Here is a 16,742-nt window from a genome sequence, read left to right on the forward strand (position 1 = left end):
GACAAAACTCAGCGATTTCCTCGATTTCTTGGCGATTCCCTTCATATTTCGGTAAGTTTCCTTCAATCTTTCAACATTGCTCCCTTATTTGTTGTTTATTTGCATATTATTAGGGTTTTTGATAAATTTATTTTAAACTTACTAATTTCGGTAAATTTATTGATAGGCAGATTAACGTAGATGCAATATTAATAACAGAAATGTGAAAGAAAAATAATCCATATCAATAGCTATGTACATACACAAACCATCTATTACAGTTCTCAACTGATTAATAAATTTTGGTTACACCAACTAACTAAAATAAACAAAGTGCCTGAAATGATGTGCTACTTATACGACGATGGAGCATATTTCGACGGTTCAATGCCCTTATTCTTCCTCGTAGACAACCTCTTGTACACTTTGCTCATGAGCTTCCCAACCCCGCCACGTGATGAACCCTCCGCAGCTGGTCGAGGTTGGGTAGGAATCCTATGAACAACGTCTTCGTCCTCATTTTCCTCCTCTATGTTGTCATTTTCTTCTTCTCCTTCATCATCATCCTTTTCTTCAGCTTGTACAGGCGGCACGATCTGATAATTCTGGAAGAATGAATCGACCGACACTCGGGCCCCACTCCATTGCGGCACGTCTTGGCTTTGTGAATATGGGCGACGATTCCAATCGGGCTCAGGCTGGCTTGGAGAATACAGGGGACGGTCCCACTGCGACTGAGACTCATGAACCGGGTATAAAGACCACTGGGGTGGGTCATGCTCTTGATTCTGGGGCTCTGGTGCTACATAATCGGGATGCGGCTGCGACATCCTAAACTGCTTTGTGTAGCCGTGTCCCCCAGTCCGAACACCAGGCACTCCACGACGCCGTGGAACTACTTCTGGTTGATAAGGCATGACCATATCCTGATGTTGAGAAGCGGGGTACTCCATGACATCAGCGTTGTTCGTAGATTCGAGGACATTCCTAACAATTTCTCGAATCTGGCGTACTCGTGGGTCCATTTCGTCTTCCGTAGTTAAATGGAAAACCTGCTGAAAACCCTCAACCTAGACAAAAAAATGATACAAATATCAATACGAAACAATCTATATCACATGAAAGCATATAGTTTAATATAACAAACTTACAAATAGTCTCATCGAAGTAGCCGACTCGTTCATCCCAGCAGTGGACCGTGCCCCAGGCTGAGTCAGGTACGTCACAGTAATCCTGTTATACCACGCCATATACCCCGGGCTCATAGGAATATTCATGGACATCGATGCGGCGTCTTCGGCAGCCTGGAACCTTTCGTACCTCAGGTCCCACTCCCCAATGTAGAACTGATGCGTGTTTGCCCAGTTGTTGCCCTTCTTACCACACCGATAATTTTTGTCCAAATGATCGGCGTTCATTAGCATCCTGTCTACATACTGAGGTATATCCTGATACCGATTGGACTGTCGCAGCACTCGTCCAGGCTCATGTGCCTCGACATAGCCCCAACATACCAAGTAGGTTTCGCACAAAGAGCATCCATTCACATTATTGCAGTAGTCAGACAGTATGCAATGTGCGTATGGCGTCCAGATAAACTACAAAACAGCAATGCAAATGCCAAATTAATTCCATAATAAGTTCATAAATGAAGTCTAAACCGAAATAATATTCACCTGGCCAGGTCTAATCAGAGATATTTGGTCACGGTAATGCTTAACCGAGTGTCTAGGAGCATTTCCTATCTGCGTTGTTCCTTTCCACCTACACATAAAATTGATGTAAGAAAATTACCCAATATGCATAAATAAATAAATACTTAGATATATACCTAGCGCCACATGGTGTATATGGCTCGTGCACAACTGATCCTATGAACGAAGGCCTCAATGTGGGCATTCTTTCCCACGCCCATAGCTGCAGAAGGATCATAGGCCCGCCCAATTCTTTCCTCTTATCCATGGAAGCCTCGCACAGATAATGATAAAGGTAGGCCAATGCCGCACTTCCCCAACTAATAGTCTTCACCTCTTCCGGATCCCCAAGCGCATTCAACCACATAAATGGAACCTTACACCCCGTGGTGTCTGGTAGAATGAGACCTCCTAATAAAATTAGGGCATGGATACGTGCCCTTTGGATGTATACGTACGTAGGTAGGTCATCACCTAGAGGCATCCTTGTTTGGTTGATCAGCGCGGTCTTCAGCAAACCGCCTTGCTTTGTCTCTATGGAAGTATCTGGTATCCATCCCAACAGATCGCGGCACTTGCTGGTCCAATCTGGAAAGTTGACATGATAGGCACGCCCTGTGAAAACGCGACCCTCCGCCCTCAAGCCCCAAAAGGCTTGCACATCTTCCAAGGTGATCGTCGCCTCACCGATCGGTAGATGGAAAGTGTGCGTCTCCGGCCTCCAACGCTCAATCAAAGACGTGATCAGCTCATTGTCGACCTTCATGGGCCTCCCACAATCCATCACGCCTTTGAAACTAAAGGCGTCAAGCCAATATCTAACATTCTCATGAATGTCGATGTCCCAAGTCTTACTTTCTATCCTTCGGACTTTAAATACTTGTGTTGTGCCCTCTTTCATGAGTTTATTTGAAATATGATGTTTCTGCATATTTAGCACGGACGGGTCTTCGGGTCTATATAATAATTGTCCGCTAGAACTTGAAGTCTCCATCTAATCTAAGTACATATTCACAAAACAACAATTACAAACTCACAATTGCAATACAAATAACATATACATTCAAATTCATCGGCAAAAATAACAAAACATCATAAACCAAATGATTCACTCCAATTCAACACAATTCATGATTTATAATGCCTAATTTATATATAACTACTAAATTAGAAGGTTAAATTAAAAGATACATTTCAACTCATACTCTATTCTCCAATTACAACCAAAATCACAACACCAAGCATCTCAAACATATCATAAACTATACAATAGCATGAATTTAACCAATAATATCCATTACCATTAACAAAACAACAAAATATCGGCTAAAAATTAAGCAATTTGTTGTAAACCCTAATTTACAAAATTGAGAGAAATCTAAACAAAATATGCACATTAACAATAAATAAGGGAGGAATGTTGAAAGATTGAAGGAAACTTACCGAAATACGAGGGGAAATCGTCGGATTCGCCGGAATTGCCAATGAAAAATCGCCTAATTCGTCTTTCTCTCTTTCTGTCGCGCCTGAATGAGGCTACTGCCTCTGCCTCGTCTAAGACGCATGAGCATCATGCGTCGTCTATTAAAATTTTAAAAAAATAAAAGACGCATGAGGGAAATGCGTCTCTACCTAAGAAGCATGACCCTCATGCGTCGTTAAAAAAAAGAAAAAAAAGAGACACGCATGACCCCCATGCGTCTTTATGAAAGACGCATAATCGTCATGCGTCTCATTAAAAGGAGAAGCATGAGGGTCATACGTCTCTCCCAAACCCGGAACAAAAAAAAATTCAGTACAAACACGGAATCTAAGTTCTATTCTAGAAAAAAAAGAAAAACCCCCTCAAAAGTTCAGCAATCTGAATGGCTAAGAGTGTCTGGAGATGGCCAAGCTTACGTTCCGGCGGAAGAAGAAGTCCTTACAGCCCACGCTACAAGCAAAGCGTCCGCCAAGAAGAAGCCGGTTGGCTCTCGCCTCTGGATGCGGATGGATCGCCTTGCCCACTCCGAACTCATCGACTGCGATAAGACCGTCATCATCAAGCGCGTCTCCATTCCCGCTAGGGATTTGAGGATTCTCGGCCCTATTTTCTCTCATTCCTCCAGCATTCTTGGTATATACACTAGTACTTTTCCCCTATTTTGGCCTTTTCAGTTTGTTTCATGCTGCTGCCGTTCTCTCTCCGTATATCTGTAGATTTTGTTGTTTATAACTTTATACCGGTGAAACTGATGACGTGAACTCAGCGTCATCTTTGTATTCAATTGATTTCTATCTGCTGGTTATGGGTAGTAATTTCTGCTAATAGATTCTATACTGCGTAATATTTGCATTATTGGACTTGGAAAGACCAACTGAAGTAGTACTAGTATTTTATTGGAGATAATCAAGTGGTCGACTTCGTGTCTATTCAAAATTAGAGTAATCGTCGAGGCCTTATTTCGGCTTTGTATTTATTCTGTACCGCTAAAGTTATAGTTTCAGTAACTTCTTTTTATTTGGTTATGTGGAACTTTGTATGTTAACTTACTGTGTATTTGTCAGCTACGGAAAAAGCCATGATTGTCAATTTGGAATTTATAAGAGCAATAGTTACAGCGGAAGAAGTGTTGTTGCTTGATCCTCTTCAACAGGAGGTTCTGCCCTTCGTGGATCAGCTGAGACAGAAGTTGCCTCAGAAAGTCTCTCAGTCAAGATAAGGAAATGCAATCTGCCACTGCTGGAGACTGGTTAACTGCTCCAGAGACTACTGATGGCTTGCAAGAGGAACTTCCTTTTGAGTTCCAGGTCCTAGAAATAGCATTAGAGGTTGTATGCACATATTTAGACTCCAGTGTTGCTGAACTTGAGAGGGATGCTTACCCTGCTTTAGATGAACTGGCCATAAGTGTTAGCACCAAGAACCTGGAGCGTGTACGGAGTTTGAAAAGTAATCTCACTCGTTTGCTTGCACGGGTACAAAAGGTAAAATTCTTTACTGTGTTGCCTGACCTTTCACTTTCTATCTCAACTGTACAATGGGTTATTAGGTGTTGTGTTTTATCATCATCAGAGTCCAGTGTTGAGCGACCATTATGTGGCAATTGTGTAGCTTCTCCTTTCACTGTTTGCATTTACAGTACTGATTCCACGTTGGATGAGATCAAATGTCATCTATTCCAAAACACCATCAGTTTGTACATTAGGCTTTAGTGTTTTTTCAATCATTTTTCTTGTTCATGGTTCTTCTTGATCACCGTGTTAATGATTGGTCATTTCCTAAATTAAAAGAATGGTAAAAAAGTTGTCATGCCTTTCAGACATTAAAAGGAGGGTAAAGGATCATCAAGGTTCTCTTTCTTGTTTTATATTGGAATTGGAAGTGCATGACATGCAAGTATGGCTATTGGCTGTTAAGGAGTGTTAGTATTTGTTAGACAGGCCTACTAATAGGACCTTTGAAACTAGCCAAGGGCTCCCTTTGAAAAGCCTGACTCATTGTTCTGGAATCTCTGAAATCAATATTATAACTTATTCCTAGTTCTGTGATGTATAGTACCGTAAGTTTGAATTAGTTAGTTGCCACTGACCTCATCCTTCAGCTGGAACCGCATTCTGGATCTAGTTCCATCTATTCCTCCCCTCTTTTAGATAATGTTGGAAGTAAAGATTCTTTTATACCATCTTATTTTTGGATTATCTCATTGTGCATACTTGAATTAGTTTTAAAAAGTGCTTGTTCTGCATGCTGAATATGCTTACTTTGCAGTAGTTGGTTCGATTTTAGTTATTTTATGTCAGTAATAACAACTAAATTTACTTTTAAGATTATGTAAGGTTTGAGATTAAAAGTGTAAAGGTAGACTCCAAAGCATGTAAAACTCCAAGAAGCTGGATTACTAATGTGTGGCTATTCATGACAGGAGTACGAGCTGATTAGTCACACTTAACTTGCTATTATGTCTTAAAATGCTAATATTGATAGATTTTGTCTTAAATAAGAGACATTTATTTCCTCTCATATTATATTCAACACATGGCATGATGGTAGGTGAGAGATGAAGTCGAACATCTTTTAGACGACAATGAAGATATGGCTCAACTATACCTAACTCGGAAGTGGATACAGAATCACCAAGCTGAATCCTTTGATCCTGCATCCAACAGCATTGTTCCTGGTGCTCCTCATCTCCGTCAGCTCAACTCTGCCAGAAGTGGTAGTCTTGTGAGCAATTATCTGAATGACCATGATGTAGAGGACCTAGAAATGTTGCTAGAGGCCTACTTCATGCAATTGGATGGCACACGTAATAAAATTCTATCTGTGAGTAGTTTTCTTCTTTCTGGCATACTTTGTATTTTTTGATACCCTACCTGAAAAACCGGGTACCCGATCCCGAAACTTGGCTCAACTATATACCCGACACCTGTCCTGAAACCTATTCTGGGTACCCGATGTGGCCGGTCCTGATCAATCGGGTACCCGAAATACCCGAGCAAGTATTGAACAAGTAATGCAAACATCTCCACAGTCAGTGAGTGACCTAATCTTGTTCAGAATGAGGAAATATTGTAGTCTAACACAAACATGATGTAAGGAATTATAGGTAGGAGTTAGGAAACATAAACAGAAAGTCTAAATTGGGACCAAATCTCATCCGACATTTCATTGAGCAGAAAACAATGTTACCACTTGGCACTTGCCTGATACCCGAAAAATTAAAATCTTTCCTACCTAAACCCGAACCCAAAACCCACCGTATTTGGTAGAAGTATCTGATAATACCCGAAATCCGATTGGACACCCCTATCTTTTAGTATAGCTTGTACTTGATATGGCAAAATGTTGCCTACGATTGTTCACTCTGGTGCTGATCTGTTCAAGCAAATAGTTTAAAACATCCGAATGGCTGAAGCTCGAATCTCAATTTAAGAGCAAATTATCTGATGTTTTTCCTTAGCAACTGTATAGCTGGGATAGTCTCTGATACTGTGTATGTTATAAACCTGCAGGTACGAGAATACATCGATGACACAGAATCTTATGTGAATTTACAACTTGACAATCAAAGAAACGAACTCATTCAGCTGCAGTTGGTATTGGAATGAATAATCCATGCACGATGTACAACACCGAGGGGATATTGGGTGAAGTCGTTGGGCTTATGACAGCTGTGTGTGTGTTCCTATTTTTTCTTCTTCTGGGATACGCCCGATGGAAGAAACTCATTGGATCATAACTGGAAGACTAAATACAAATGGTATTCATCAATTTATTTCTACGTCCTTCGATTTCTTCTTCACTTGTTATATAGGAGTAGTTAGGAGCAATTATACGTGTAAATGTTTCACCCATTGTTTTTAGGGTGTTTTTATTGCGACCAAATCCTCGGTTTTCCCCCATTTCTTTTTATATTATCAATTTACATTATCAAAAAATAATACTCTATCTTTTTTGGTTTGTCCCAACAAAGATGACTTAATATTATTAACATTGAAAACACACTTATTTTTATTTTATTCTCTATTTACTTTACTTTGTCCATGTAACAAACAAAACAAAGCTATATAAAATTCCGTGTTGTCCAATGAAGGGTAATCTTCCTTGGGACAGAAGGAATATTGAACGGTGAGTTTCAACTTTAAAATGAGATGTACTCTAATGAGTGCAAATGTGTGAAACCAGGATTATTTGTGGTATGGTGCATGTATCAAAAATTTGGTATAAGTAAAATCCATATAATGCTTATTGAAATTTTTGATCCACCGTAATGGTGTAATCTGGTAACTTAATTTTTTTTTGCATAATAAAATGTGTATATCATTTGTGTTGCCATTAATTTTTTAACTACGTCTTGTGCAAAATATGAACTAATGATAGAAAATTTTTATATTAATCTGAAATAGTGATGATTTCTTTTGTATGAACATTGACAAATGTTGAAGCTTTTTGTATTTTACACAGGGGTAGTTTGGCTTGCCCACAATCTCGGTGTATTAATTTGTGCTTTGTTTATAACTTATGTTATGACTTATGACGTGCTTTGTAGTATATAACTTACATCGTAGTCAACTTGCATTAGCATGGATTTTTCTCACTGCTTTTTCAAATGTCACGTGAAGGGCTAATGTAGTACAGTAATTTTTAAGTCACAATAACCAATACCGATTGGCAAGAAATATAAAAACTGTGTTAATTTATAGTAGTAATATGAGTAATATCATAACAAGTGCTTGTAGAGGATGGGGCGACCGTACCTCTCCGGCAGTTATATGGAACCGCATGAGAATTTTCCATTGTTGCCCCCTCCTTTCTCTGTTAGCTTTCGATAAATTTCATTTCGCCTTCTTCATTTTAAGATTCTTGATCTTAACCAGACATCCCTTATTCGTACAGCCGTACAGATCTCTATGAAAATCATACATAGCCATCTTAGAATACTAGAACATTTATGAAATATGCAATCAATTTATGTTTATAGTGTTATTGTATTTGGACATCTGTTTTATAAAGTCGTAAAGAGATACGTAAATAATACTTCCTTGGTTTTTTAAAAATAGAAATTTTTCATTTTTTGTCCGTTTCTTAAAAGTAAAAACTTAGGATTTTAATAAATAGACCCCACATTCCACTATATTAATTCCATTATTTTTTTCTCTTCATATTTCTTACTTTACACATTTTTTCACTTCCTTTCTCTCATTTGACCAATTTTATAGTATTAAAATTGTAATGTTTCCAAAATTCTTATTTTTAAGAAATGGAGGGAGTAAACAAAAATACTATAAAACATAAATTTAATACAATATTAAAATAAAATAGTAAACAAAAATATAAAAGAGTATGTATAATGCAAGCAATTGGTGCATTTCCTTCTTTTATCGGTGCGTTTAATGCATAACAATTGGTGCTGTGATTTTCTCTACGGCAGGGGATCTCCTTCCATGTAATCGCGCGTCGCGATAAGGGATACAAATTGGCATATATGCATAAGTGATACAAATTGGCATATATGCATCTAATAATCAAATAAAGAAATCTAAAAATATTTATATCAAAACAATAAAAGGGTCTAGGGTCCAGATGTTCATATTATTATTCTCTAAATTCTAAACTCACATATTTCAAATAAATACACCGTTAGAATTCAGGATTAAGTCCAGTACTTTTTTTTAGATTTGTACTATATCGAATTGCAAAAAATAAAAAATTTAGACACTACTGAAATTAATTAATACTCCTTATAATTACAAAAATGGCTGATGCTTGAATTTTGGGGTCTTGGGGGAATTTTCATGAAAGTATAAGGGGCTAAACGAAATATTCTCGTATTCCATTTCCACCAAGGCGTCAACCCTCTGCAAGTACTGTAGAGAGAGAAATTTACAGCAAGGAGCCAAAAACCATCTCAGAGAGGTCTTCCGGTGAACTAGAAACCCTAGGATTAGTTAATTTTGTTTGTCGATTGTTATCAATTTTCCTTGATTGTATCTTACATTATCAAGATCTTACTTCGTAATTATCCAAGGTAAGCATTCATTCAACCCCAATCTACTATCAATTAATTAGTGATTTTTATCACGCTCTGAGTTTGATTTTATGTTGTTTTGTTTTCTATGTCTGGTCTAATGCTGATTTCAGCTCGTGAGGCTTCTAAACAATGTGGCTCAAGAAAATTTGAAAACTAATTTTATGTGTTCTACTGGAATTATTGGGACTGATTATAAAAGGATTAGCGTAGGGGCTTAATCAAGTTTATAAAGTTTTCATTACTGTTACTGCAAAAATATGTTCTGGATACTTCAAAAACAGAGGCTCTTCATTTAGTTAGATATTGTCGAATTGACATCATTGTAGCATTGCTTGTACTGGGAATCGTGCTGATATTCTTCTATAACTCTTTTAGCTTCCCAGCTACCTGGAGCAGTTATTAGCAGAAAAATTTGGACGATAATGTTTTCTAAGTTAGAATTTTTTATGTAATTTTGCAAGTTTGCGAATTGGTAGTTGAGTAGTTTTGAATCACATTCTCGAGTTAGTTTTGGGAGTAGAAAAAGGAGGCTAAAACTTTTAAACTTAGATGTATGATTTGGTATCAGTACTAATTTTGTCTATCTGAAAATGGTGTTATTTTAATATTAGAACTCCCAACTGCTGTAATGGGATTGATCATTGCTATTAGTCGCATAGCATTAAAAATAAATTTATGTCATGGATAATTTGTTTCATCTATGTTTTGATTTCGGGCATTGGAGATGGAGGCAACTTGGGAAACTATACTAAAACATAATTATGATTAAATTATTATTTTTTCTAGAGATATTGATGAGCAGTAACCGAAAAGATAGGTAGATAGGTTATTATAGTTAGCTCCTCTAGTTTAACTTCTTTTGGTAATTTATCATAAGGAACATGGTATAGAGAAGGGTCTCCCAGTTTGGGTTGAGCGAAGTTTTCTTTCTGACCTTTGTGATTCAAAGTGATGAATGCCCCACCCCCCAAGCTTCCTAGTTGGATGGATATCTATGATTGATTGTACAATTTCATATTTGGAACATTTACTGTATTCTTTGATACTACTTCCTCTTTCCACTATTAGGAGTCCCGATTTGCCATTTCGGTTAGTCCGCGATTAGGAGTTCGGGTTCACTTTTACTATAAATAAATAGTAGTAATAAGTTTAAAGCCGTGACGAACTCAACCGGGACTCCTAATCGCCGACGGAGGAAGTATTATTGATATATATTTTTCATTCTTGCGTGTAAAAGTTGAATTTATGTTCCAAGTAAATTGCATTAATTTTTTCCGTATAAACTGTTCACATTTCTACTCTCACTCTCTCAGTATGTTTTCCAAAGCCACTTCCTCATTAATATTCTGTCCCAATGCCAAAGAAATGTGAAAGTAGTTCTAGCTTGTTGGCTTTTCAGTTGGTTAAAAGTGTGTTAATTGGTTGCTATGCAATTGCTACACTTTAGCTTATTTTTTTTGTTAAATTTAATATGTGAGATGGAGGATACACTTGTAGACACATCATGTGCCAGTGGGTGGAGAATCTTTATGGTTTTGTTATATTGTACTGAAGCTGTATAAAACTGGTAGGCAACAAAGATTACAAATCATGTTGAGCTGTCAAAACTGTTCGGAAAGTAGTTATTTTCATGTAAGAGTCCAGCTAACTGCAATATGGTAGAGGGTGGTAAAACAATGGCCAATAAAAGAAACCAGTCAAAGGATGGGGGGTTACCACAAAAGATGAAATCATATGAATCAATGCAGAAGCTCATTGGAACGCAGTCCTTTTTTCTGTTGTTGTATTTTCCCCATGAGATTGCCAATATCCATATCCATAAATATTGATGGTTAGGATTAGATCATGCAGTTTCAGTGATCTAATATGTAGATATTTCTTTTTATAGAGTTATTATTGCTTGATCTTGTTTGCAAAAAATATGAAGTAAGAACTAAACATAATTACTCCCTCGGTCCCAAGGAAGATGACCCCTTCCTTGGGCGGCACGGGATTTTATGTAACTTTATTTTTTGTGTTAAGTGGAGAGATTTTAGTAAGAGAGATGTAATAAAGTAGAGATAAAGATGTTTACATTTTTAGTAATGGGTCATCTTAATTGGGACAAACCAAAAATGAAAGTGGGTCATCTTCAGTGGGACGGGGGGAGTATATTTTTAAACAGATTTTTTGAGATAATTTATATTTAGGATTTATGCATCAGGATGATAACACACGCTGGTGATAAAATGTCCTTATAAACTAACATCAGGATGAAACATCCCGCTTAGGCTGGGATGGAGAGAGTACGTTTTTGTCTAAAATTCATCCCTTATTTTGGTTTTGTGATGTGCTTTGCTGAGCTGCGACAGCTATAAATTGACCTTGTTTTCGTTTAAGTACAGTTCTATACCTCTAGCTCAAGTTAATTGATGGTATATGTCATCAGGTGTGGCTTATGATTCTTGCTGTGCAAGATTGAGGGATGTGGGTGAGAGGGAGAGGGCTTTGGTTGGTGGGAGTGACGTTCATAATGAGAGGCTGTGATTACGAACCTCTGATCTGTGTGGCAATTTTTCTATTTTTATTTTTTCTTTTGTGGTGGTGGATTGTGGGGGAAATTCTTTCAGTTTCTTAATATGAAATTCTTTTGTGTGTCAAGAGAGGGATGCTGTTTCTAGAAATTGATTGCTGTTTAGTCATTTCTGATTTGTTGATTCTTCTGCCTTCTATTTATCCTTAGATAAAGCAGCAGCAGTGTGTTTTGATATGGTTCCATGCTCTAATGTTCACTTCTGTAAGTATGTCCCTCATATTATATGTTAAATGTTTGTTACAGGTACTTGCCTCCTCAGCTATGGCAAACTCCAAGGGATCATCTACTGTTAGAAACATGATGTACAATGGGAAGAATCCGTTATTGCCTCCTAAAAGCCCATTTCCTAGCATATCTCCATCATATGCAGAATATATTCCTACTTCAGTGATTGGTTCAAAAGCTCTTCCAAAGCCCAGAGACGGAAGTCCACATCATCAACGTACTTCTTCTGAAAGTTTTTTGATAGAGGAACAACCGTCTTGGCTAGATGAACTCCTCGATGAACCAGAAACGCCTGTGCGTAAAGGAGGTCATCGTCGCTCATCGAGTGATTCTTTTGCATATATTGATACAGCTAATGCTGGAAGCATGAACTATGGAGCTCAAGATGATACCAAGTTCAAGAATATGATTCCATTGCCTTCATGGGGATCTCTAGACTTTGATTTTCATAGGGATATGCGGCAAAGTTCTTTTTATTTGGATCCAACCCATTCTGGCAGAACAAAGAACAAGCCATGGGATGCGCCTGTAAATTCAATTGCACCTCCTCGTGGCCTTCCTTCTAGGGATGTTGCCACCATCCAGAATGCTGGATCAGTGAACTCGTCACTGGATGTTGATAGAAATCCAACTTCTTCTGCTCAAAAGTCAGATGTTGAATCTTTTTCTCAAGATCCAAAGGGCTCCTTTGAGAAAAAAGACACTCACGTGAAGAATCTGGCATCAGATACAGATACAAAACGAGCCAAGCAGTAAGTGCACCCCTCTTCATTTCATGTCATATAAATTGCCTATTTTTCAAGTAAAACGTAGTTTGAACTTCAAGTTCATTTTTTGTGTTCCCTGGCCTTTTAAAATTGTATTTTCTCTAATAAGTTTTAACTTTGCAATCATGTTATACATTGAAATACACATTGAATCCTTATATACTTATATTTAGGTTAAGGACGTCAGACCATGTTATTGGATATCTCCAACTTGTGCGTGTCTGATGCCTATGTTTATTACAGGGCTCAATCTGTCCAATTATGAGGTCTAGTCAGTTACTGAATTAACTGTCTGATGCTTTTTATAGAAGTTGTTCTGTCCCACCTATAGGTATAGTCACATGATTCAAAATCTAAAAGTTAAGTGACTGGCTGAGCAGAAAATTATTGAAATACCTGTCTTGAAATTCCTTAAATACCCTCTGCAGACCGCAGGGATAGATGATCACGTGGATCATGCCATATTATACTAGTATGGAGTACCTGTCTTTACCACATTGGGTACTAGTCTCTCTCTAGTTTCACCCTTAGCTGCACTGACATAAGGTAGCTAAGTTCTCATCCAAGCCCCTACAATATAAGAATGAGTTCTCTTTTAAATATATGGTCATTTTCTTCTTTTAAGAAACATTTGATCACTTTCTTCTTATGGTGTAATAACTGATGTTTCCAAGGTCGAAAATTTGTATAAAACAAAATGTCAAATTTTATATTCTTGATGTTTGTCTTATTCATAACCACTCCTTGAAATTTGTTTTCAGTACTATCTTAAATGCATCGCAGTTTTATCTAATCAGTTGTGCAATTATATTATGTTGGTTGTTTAGAGTCATTATTTTAATAAATGTTGATGCTTAAGGCCCTACAGGCTGTGGGTAAGAGCTTTTATATGGTGTTTAAGTGGTTACATCGGCCTCCGGTCCTTTTAAAAGTAAACAATAGTTGTCTGTTGGACACATGTGACCTAACTTATGAGTCCGGAGTGACAGTGGTGTTGCTCATGTATCTGAATGTAATCTACTGTGTTTTGCTTGCTAGGTAAACATATTGAGCTCATTGTATATGTTAACAAGATGAATCTAAGGCATACATACTCTTCAATTTTCTATGTTGTTTTATTTTTATCTTCTGAGTTCCAAGTGCATATTCTAATCACATGATTGAATTGTAAAGCCTCTTCACTAGAAAATTTGGTGCATTTTCTGAAGCTGCCATATCTTTTCAGACAATTTTCTGTTTTCTTCAATATACTTTCCAAGTGTCCAATTGATTTTCAATGCCCAATGCAGGCAATTTGCTCAACGTTCACGCGTCCGAAAGCTTCAATACATAGCTGAACTCGAAAGACACGTTCAAGCTCTACAGGCAAGTACTGCGGTGCCAACAAGTCTTAAATTGGTGTATAATCTGCTTATAGTTAAGGTTTGGGATATAACTATGCTTTCATAGTTGCAGGCAGAAGGCTCTGAAATTTCTGCTGAGCTTGAATTTCTCAACCAGCAAAACCTTATTCTCAGCATGGAAAATAAATCCATGAAGCAACGTTTAGACAGTTTATCTCAGGAGCAACTAATCAAGTATTGTGAGTTTTCGTCTACCATAATTAATATTGATGGATGTGCTTCTTCATCAACTCTATCTACTTGTATTCAAAAGTACTATAGAAAATTTTGTTCTAGAACTTCTAGTTTACAGTGCAAGTTCCATGCATATGCATAATACATATTGTTGGCTGGTGGGTGCCGATTCAGTTATACTCCTACCAAAAAAATAAAGAACCAGTTGTGATAGGAGGTTTATTAGGTAAACCGGACCATTGTTATTGTATTTTCACTTTGAGATTGTCGTGTTATGAAATGGTCTCAACTTAATGCTTGGGCACGTGTCTACTGTTTAAAGGTAGCATGTTTCTTAGGGCAATAGGCTATTCCATGGTGTAGAAGTTAAAAAAGTTTTATAATTCATAGGAAGATCTTGACTCATCTAATTGAATTACGATCTTCTTCTTTTTGGGCGGTGGATAGTATCTTCCTGGGAAGCTTACTGACAATTTGTTTGAAGTCATGGAAGTTTATCCATATATTTCTAGACCTCATTTTGGGGATGCATGTGCAGTCGAACATGAGGTGTTGGAGAGAGAAGCAGGAAGACTGCGAGGCCTATATCAGCAGCAGCAGAAACCACCACAACCACAGCAGCAGATATCTTCTAGCCATCGCCGTGCCAAGAGTAGAGACCTCGATCAACAGTTGGCTAATCTTTCCCTGAAACTCAAGGAAACAAGTTCTGGTCAGGATTCTCTCTCTGGCCAGCTTCATATGTAGAGTACTATTTCTCGACTTATTATTGTGTTTCCAAGTGCTAACCAGCCCTCTCAACTGACGATGCATGCTGATGACCGAAATTACTCCACCTACATGGGAGGAAAGCCAGACTGGTCATTCGGTCCTGTGCTACAACGCACCTGTTTGCATTGCTTGTGTTTCTGTTTTCCCTTTAGTACCTTGTTTTCAAATGTAAGTGACCATTGTCTCTCCTAAGGTTAGTGGCATGTGCGCCTGGTAGTCCTCGCTCGAAAATAGGAGTTCTGGCGGATGACTGACCCGAGGTGGTTATCACCCGAAAATGCTAGGTTTAATGTACCCTAAGTGATTAATAATCTGTCTTCCCATTTATGTTGCCTCCTGCAAGTTGGTTGTTAGTATTTGCTAGCAATTTGTCATGTGACATGTCACAATCAATTCTTCATTTATGCAGTTACCGTTGCATTTATGGTGCTTACTGTTTAGTATCATTCCTGCTGCTGATTATGCTATGGAGATACCTTTCCACATTTGTAGTTCACATCATTAGTGTTGACAATAGTTTGGCCAGGCCACAAAAACTGGTCCACAGCCACATAAAAATTTGTCTAGCCTAATAATGGACAAGCCACATCCACAAATCTAATTATTTTTTCAATTGTTGGTATAGTTTAATTTAATTAGAATAAAAATTATTGGACTATAATAATTAGAAAATATGCATAATTTTTAAAAAAATTAAAACCAAATCTTCGTTGTATTATAGATAGGTGAAAATTATACAACGAAAATTTTATAAAAACACTAAAAAATTAGGGTGTAAAATGTGTGTGAGGTGAAAATGTGTAAAATGTAATACTCCCTCGTCCCTCTGTAGTAGAGGCGTTTCTTTTTGGCACGAGATTTAAGAAAAGTAGAAAAGGAAAAAGGCAAAGAGATGAAGAAAGAATAAAGTAAGAGAGAATAAAAGTTGTTGCTTTTTGCCAAAAAAGAAAACGACTCAGCTATAGTGGGACAATCCAAAAAAAATACGACTCAACTAAAGAAGGACGGATGGAGTAGTATTTATAGAAAAATTTTGAAAAAAAAAATCGATGGGCAGAGCCGCGGCTCCCGGTGCCCTGCAATAGAGCGTTGCGGCTCCCCCAGCACCGTGTCCGCGCCAACTAGGTTGCGCGGCCATGTCCTCCCCCCCCCTGGCCGTGGCCCTCTGTTTCTGCAGCTATAGGGAGCCGCGGCTCCCTTTTGGGGAAACTCTTATGTGATTTATGTGATTGGTCAATGGTAATGCTAAAGTTGCCACTTTCTAATGAGATGGATCACATTTTTAACTAATAAAAGTATATAATTTTTTTATTTTTTTTTTGTAACTTTATTAATTTTGCATAAAAACTTGTATTGATTACTGAAACACTATTGATAATGGATTTGGGAGACTAGTACTGATGACATATAGAAAAACTTTGACCGACAGAGCCCTATTAGTATGTTCTGTTAATCGCCATTTATATCACAAATTTAGTCTAATTTTGGCCAATCTCATGAATTTTGAAATTAAAATATTAAATCATGAAATTTCAATTTTTCTTAAATATCTCATTCATATACAACTATATATTTTGATGATGTTAAAAATGACATTATTTCATTAAAATAAGAAATAAAAATATACTTATTTTACTGAA

At 37.5% G+C, this 16,742-nt stretch overlaps 2 protein-coding genes and 1 pseudogene across 5 annotated transcripts; 2 read left to right on the forward strand and 1 right to left on the reverse strand.

The window, feature by feature from the left end:
- Positions 1-322: 322 nt before the first annotated feature.
- On the reverse strand, positions 323-3,211 carry LOC121800518 (serine/threonine-protein phosphatase 7 long form homolog). The gene is made up of 5 exons (XM_042200085.1): positions 3,117-3,211; positions 1,811-2,672; positions 1,656-1,743; positions 1,131-1,577; positions 323-1,049 (listed from the first exon to the last, which is right to left on the reverse strand). The coding sequence occupies exons 2-5, from the start codon at positions 2,665-2,667 to the stop codon at positions 330-332; spliced, it is 2,112 nt and encodes a 703-aa protein (XP_042056019.1). The 5' UTR covers positions 2,668-2,672; positions 3,117-3,211; the 3' UTR covers positions 323-329.
- A 25-nt stretch (positions 3,212-3,236) lies between these two features.
- On the forward strand, positions 3,237-7,158 carry LOC121800519 (annotated as a pseudogene).
- A 1,841-nt stretch (positions 7,159-8,999) lies between these two features.
- Positions 9,000-15,526, forward strand: LOC121798881 (uncharacterized protein At4g06598-like). 4 transcript variants are annotated; one of them, XM_042198126.1, is made up of 5 exons: positions 9,000-9,184; positions 12,006-12,739; positions 14,044-14,119; positions 14,204-14,336; positions 14,870-15,526. In XM_042198126.1, exons 2-5 carry the CDS (start codon positions 12,024-12,026, stop codon positions 15,076-15,078), a joined length of 1,134 nt encoding a protein of 377 aa, XP_042054060.1. In that variant the 5' UTR covers positions 9,000-9,184; positions 12,006-12,023; the 3' UTR covers positions 15,079-15,526. The 4 variants fall into 4 exon arrangements, with proteins under 4 accessions (XP_042054060.1, XP_042054061.1, XP_042054058.1 ...); XM_042198127.1 differs by having other exon boundaries at positions 9,016-9,072; XM_042198124.1 differs by lacking the exon at positions 9,000-9,184 and having other exon boundaries at positions 9,191-12,739.
- The last annotated feature ends 1,216 nt before the right edge of the window (positions 15,527-16,742 follow it).

This window comes from Salvia splendens, chromosome 4 (genome assembly GCF_004379255.2).
Source record: "Salvia splendens isolate huo1 chromosome 4, SspV2, whole genome shotgun sequence".
NCBI lineage: Eukaryota > Viridiplantae > Streptophyta > Magnoliopsida > Lamiales > Lamiaceae > Salvia > Salvia splendens.